Below are 6,252 nucleotides of genomic sequence, written 5' to 3'. Positions count from 1 at the left end.
TGTTAAAGGGAACAACCAACTAAATGAAAAAAGACCTTCGAAATGGGTCATGTGTATACAAGATTGAGTCAAGGATAGAATTTTGATCTGGCCATTATTGGATGGTTAATTATGAATTGCAAAAGTAAAATTGTTTGTTGACAGGTAATTATTTCTAGACACAAATGATAAGAATTTTGAAATTCAGGTTCAAAATATCAATTTTAATAATGAATAGGTAAAAACAATATAATTGCAGGACTTTTAGTGTAAAATGCATTTTATTACAGAATGGTTGAAGTTTGAGCTGAGTTTTTTTTAATCTAAACTGAACTGATATGAGAGCCTAGCCTTTAATTACAGCACAAAATAGCTAACTACTATTCAGCTGTTTTATTAATACATTACGAAATTTTAACAAACGTTTACACTATGGTTTATGTAAATTATTTCATTGGTTGGTCTCTTAAAGTTAAATATGCAGAATGTTCCTACATAACAGTCGGGTAATATGGGGTAGCGTTACGACAAAGTATTACTTTATACTTTGAACATAGCCATTTGCCAACAGAATAACAGTTTCCAAAAGTTCCGTTGTTAGAAAGACCCAAAATAAGTAAAAATCGAGTGCTGAAACCACATCCGTCCATTGGATGCTTTCATCCGTATCGGTAGTGGGCGGCTGTTCTAGACAGTCGGATCCGAGTTGCTTAGAATCTTTCACGGGCGACTTGCAATCCCTTGTTTGTTGAGGTTGTATTGTAAGTCTCTGTTTTCCAAGGGTCCTACACGGCCGGCGGCACATGATTATCCTGCTGACTTTGACTAAACATCCCAGCCACTTTGGAATCGGGAAACTTTCTGTGCTTCTATAATTAATCCGAAGTTCAACAGCTGTCGCCATGATGATAAGCGTTCCAAGGACAACCAGAAATATGAGATATTTACTGAGCAACGACAGCGTAGAACTCACCGGAAGTTGTGCGCTCACGATGGTTAGAAAAACGGCAAACGCTAAGAACATAGTCATACAGAATCCCATTTTCTCTCCACTTTCCACTGGTATTACAAACGTAAATACGGCCAGGATGGACAGGAGAAGGACAGGTAAAACGATGTTGTGAAGATAATAATCGGGTTTTCGCTTTACGTGGATACTGTAAGACACGAGAGTTTCGTTGTCCGAATCTATACTAGCCTCCGATGACGTTTTGATAATTTGCCATTCTTCATTTTCTTGATAATCATCAAGAAGGATACCTTTTGAACCCATATGGACATAAATGTCTTGGACTACACTCATCCATACTCCAAATCGAAGTTGGCAGGTCTGCTCATCAAATGGAAAATATGAAATATCAATACTGCATTTTGTTTCAAACACCTCATACGGATACCAATTTACATCGCCTTCATACGTAACTTTTGTTAAGATGAAGTTATCTCCCAACTCTTTCATCTTGCTGTAGCCATTTTCTAAAGCAATATCTGGTTTCCAAACTTCACTCTGGGGAATGTATAGGTACTGGATGCCATTATAGTCCGCAGGGGTCCATGAGAGGTACCAATCCTCCCAGATCAGTTCCAGATAGGCGGTCGATGTCATCTTCTCCTTGACCTCATCAATGTCGGTTAAACTGACCAAGTATAAATTTATGTAGAGATGCAAGGGAACGGATTGGTCGTTACTTGGACGCACGAATTTGTTGTAGCCCTCAGTGCTGAATAACTGCGTCATAAGACTCTTCACGTCTTCTGCGGATTCACAAGTGACGCCATGATTGAAAACAAAAGTCAGAGACAATGTAAGAAAACACAGATTGCAACAAGACATCTTGTAATACACACTACTTCAATCCACGATCCAAAGTCAGAGTGAAGTATGGCTCAGTAGCCTGTTTACAATTACACATGATCGTTGATACGTTACTAAAAGCAACGTTTGCATACACAAATTACTTGAATTCCCTTGAGAATGTATTATTTACATTTCTGTCGAGATAAACACTATCTGTACGTCATGGTAATGACCTTACATTGATATATTGTCTTTGCAACTGTGAATCACGTCCATTTTACCTTAAATCTGCTGATGAGGTCAGCCAGGGGTGACTACAGTCGGTATTTTGCAATTAACACAAAATGCTGTTATTATTTGATAATAATGTGGCAGAGTTTATATTAGTTACATCGCACGCTTTGATTCTAATAGAGTATAACCCAATGTATTATTCATTATGGGGAAAGTATTATTTGATAATTAGGTAATTGTTAAATTTTCATAGAATTATTGATTTATAGACGAATGTTTGAATAAACTATGTTTTAATTAAGAATATAATAATTGGTGTACGTTCTTAAAAATATATTTATAAGAAATTTGATTGATTTTGCAAAGTAATGTACGTAGTTAGGAAATAAACCACACATACATGTATTGACTAATAAATGAATAGCAAACGTGTGATAGGAAAATTCACAAGGTGTTCTATATCGATAATCAATTGCTGGAACTTACCAACAATTGTTTCTCTCTCACAGATCTTTAATTGGTACAACTTATAACATATCACGCTCTAGTGTTATTGAATATCTAAATATAAAAACCCCACAAAAAATGAAAATGCGCATTATGTTAAAACCACATGTTATCTAATTCAGCAGTAATATTATACATACAGCCTTTTTCAATAAAGCACTTTGTTTCTTTTTTGTTTGTTTGATTAATTAACGTCCTATTACATGTAACAGCTTAGATCATGTATGCGGTGTGCAGCATGTGTGAAATGTGGTGTGTGTTTTGGGAGACTGCGGTATATTCGTGTCGTGTCTTCTTATATAGTGAAACTGTTGCCCTTTTCATAGTGCTATATTACAGAAGTATGCCGCCTAAGGCACCAAGCAACGTCCAACTCGATCACTGACAACTGACGTCCCTTTGTTGTGTAATGTGACTTTTGGTGCTGATCGAAAGATTCATTTAGCGTATTTAAAGTTCAAACTTGCTTGATTGATTTATATGTATTACTTATGTACTTAATGAGAGGTCATAATTATCTTATAGTATTATATATTCCATCTCTATGATACCATTTAGACTAGTGATCCATTTACACTTCACAACGGCCATAAATCGTCGACCTCGACAGTCTGACCTTAACAAGATGAAAATACATGTCTACGGTGACGTGCTTCAGTGATATAGCACTAAAAAAGGGCAAGAGTTCCATAATAAAAAAAAAACCAAACATTACATCAATATACTCCAAAAACACAAATCACGTAAGCCATACACACTGCACACCGCATTCATGGGAGGCCGTCCATATATGACTCTGTCTGTTAATAGGAAATTCATTAATCAAATAATCAAATAATCAAACATACTTTAACCTGTTTCCCTATTATAAATAAAATTACATTCTTATTATCATGGCTATTGGTTCCATTCTCATTATTTATAAGTCGAAAATGATTGTACAATCTATGGCCATTAGTCGTGAAGTATTTTTGTTAATACAATGTTGATATCTTGGCCGGTACTATAGTTGACCCTGGAAATTTCCATAGATACCACAAAAATATTATAAAATATCCACTGTAGGGGTTTGTATATGTTTTATGTGATTAAAGGGAATCAACTCTTATAAAATCATTCTAATGTATAATACTGTATCATTTTGCAAAATTATATCTATAAAAATGCAATGTGAGGAAAATGTGTTTCTAAACGCTGTTGACTTGTTCCTCGTCCTCATTTGAGAGATGCTCCACCACTGACGAATGGTATTTTTTCTTCATCTATCAAAACGAGGAACAGACGTATCAATATTTTCTACTTGCATGAACTTTACTACAGAAGTCTGTTAAAGACACATTGAATTTTTTTTATGTCGTAATAACGACAAAGTATCTCATAATAACGACATAGTATCTCGTATTAACGACTTAGCTATGTCGTTATAACGACTAAGTATCTCATAATACGACTTAATTATGTCGTTATAATGGCTCAGAACGACTTAGCTATGTCGTGATAACAACTTAGTATGTCGTGATAACGACTAAGTATGTCGTGATAACGACTTAGTATGTCGTAATAATGACATCGCTGAGTCGTTATTACGACATACAAATGTACTAAGTTGTTATTACGAGATACTAATAGCTAAGTCGTTATAACAACATAGGTAAGTCGTTATTACGACACCCTAAGTCGTTATTACGGCGTATTCTAAGTCGTTAAAACGACATACTACATGTAAATCGTTATAACGACATAGATAAGTCGTTATTACGAGATACTAAGTCGTTATTACGGCGTATTCTAAGTCGTTAAAACGACATAAATAACCATAATGGCTTCCGTACTTTACACCATTACCACCATTTAAAAGTTAGAGCTTATTATTTTACTTCAAGATATAAATATTTAAAAAATAATTAAGTGCGTACCGAAAAATGATCCACGGCACTATGTCCTACAATGTATATGGAATGAAGTACTGATTGCAAAACCAACTGATATCGGTAAAAGCTAGGCGATTCGTTGGGTGGAAATTGATTTTCCATTATTTTAAAAAAAAATTATTCCAATGTATCATTATTTTTGTTTGGCTGAATAAATCCTTTAAACCTTTGATTTTGTTGACCTGGTCAGGCCGAGACATTAAAAGAAGGACGACTGCTCAACTGTGGACCACAATCAAGGGAACCTTTAGGAAGATTGAAGTAAATTATAGGGAGAAGAGAACATATTGAAGCCTAAATTCCTTTTTGTGGCGATGAAATGATAACAGCAGCTACATACACGGCTGAAAATAAGTTAAATTGTAGTGTCCGAGATAAAATCATCTGTCAGACAGCAGTTGTATGTATCGCCATTTTGTGTACCCATGCCGATATGTGCTGATGATGACATACCGTATTCGCCGTAATAAGCACCTCTGCCCCAATAAGCGTCCCTCCCTTTTTCTGGAGAAGAGTTGAAGTTTTTGCCGCTTTTCCATGGATTTAACGATGGTTTACAACATGTGAAACCACTAACATCAGCATTGAATCCTATATTACATGACCTTGCGATGTGATATGTGATTTACAACATAATAATGTGTCTCAACTGATAAAAGACATATGTATGTTTACTGTAACAGATTAATGTACAACAATGAGTATAGAAAGATTTAAAAATGGCTAAACTTTTGTCTACAACTTACACTTTGCTTCATTAATAAGCCCCCCTCCCCTTATTACAATTATTTAATCGCCCTGGGCGTTAATTACAGTAAATACGGTAAGTACATTGTAATTCCCTAATACGTACATCGTATTAACTCTCTATGAGATAACTTTATCTAGACAACAAATGTATCTTATTTTACTTAGTAACCCATCACTAAAGCGTGAAACAAATTCCTTTCGCGTATATACATATTTTTCGGACGAATAAGTGTTTATTATATTTTTTATGATCTACAGATTTTACTGGTTATTGACGCGGACATGTGAAGATAAACTAAAAATAGTAGCTAGGTTATAAATTTTTTAAAGTTTCCCTTCATGTTTTGTTTTATCTAAAATTACTATCGCCGAAGAACCATATAATATTCTACCGTTACAATGATAAAATCCTGACGATAAATTAACACTACGTATAATATGTATAATACGTTTGGTATACTGTCCTCTTGTAAACACTAACCTGTCACACTGCTATAATAGTTATCTATGTAGTGTCATCGATATTTAATAATGATGACCCCTAAAGGCCCCAGGGCCTCAATATGTACACTGAAGGAGAGATTACTTTGCCATAAGCAACAATGATATATCACCTGTCTCAATACAGCTTTTTTAAAACGCGATACAGTTGCAGTCAATTTATTTTCAACATACTGTATACCAACTTATTTAAGGGGGTATGGGGGTATACGTATTTGTCTGAAACTGTTGTCCGCCTTTATTATCTCTAAAATGGAGGCTACTGTAAACAAGCACATGTTACTATTAGGTTTAATTTACATACATACTCTGTAGGTATTTCACTGCTTTTTAAAATTATCATAGCATCCCCAAAATAGCTATAACCACCATACAAAACAATTAACATACAAATGTATATCGGGTTGACCACCTGTAAATGACCAAATCTACCATTATGACGTTTATTCAACAATCCAACAAAAATAAGCTGAATCCAAAGTAGCCTATCTAAAAAAAACATATGAAAGACAGAGATATATATTGATTAATTAAAGGATTGAAAAAATTATG

General features: G+C 34.6%; 1 protein-coding gene across 1 annotated transcript; it reads right to left on the bottom strand.

Annotated features, from left to right (window-relative positions):
* Positions 1 to 254: 254 nt before the first annotated feature.
* On the bottom strand, positions 255 to 1,813 carry LOC138310906 (neuronal acetylcholine receptor subunit alpha-6-like). The gene has a single exon (XM_069252233.1). The coding sequence runs from the start codon at positions 1,811 to 1,813 to the stop codon at positions 515 to 517; it is 1,299 nt and encodes a 432-aa protein (XP_069108334.1). The 3' UTR covers positions 255 to 514.
* Positions 1,814 to 6,252: the final 4,439 nt, after the last annotated feature.

The sequence above is a fragment of the Argopecten irradians genome, chromosome 16 (assembly GCF_041381155.1).
Source record: "Argopecten irradians isolate NY chromosome 16, Ai_NY, whole genome shotgun sequence".
Lineage (NCBI taxonomy): Eukaryota > Metazoa > Mollusca > Bivalvia > Pectinida > Pectinidae > Argopecten > Argopecten irradians.
This window is presented reverse-complemented; position numbering and strand designations above follow the sequence as displayed.

Excerpts from the sequence above, each read along its gene's own strand:
- LOC138310906 (XM_069252233.1), bottom strand. The coding sequence starts at position 1,813 with ATGTCTTGTTGCAATCTGTGTTTTCTTACATTGTCTCTGACTTTTGTT.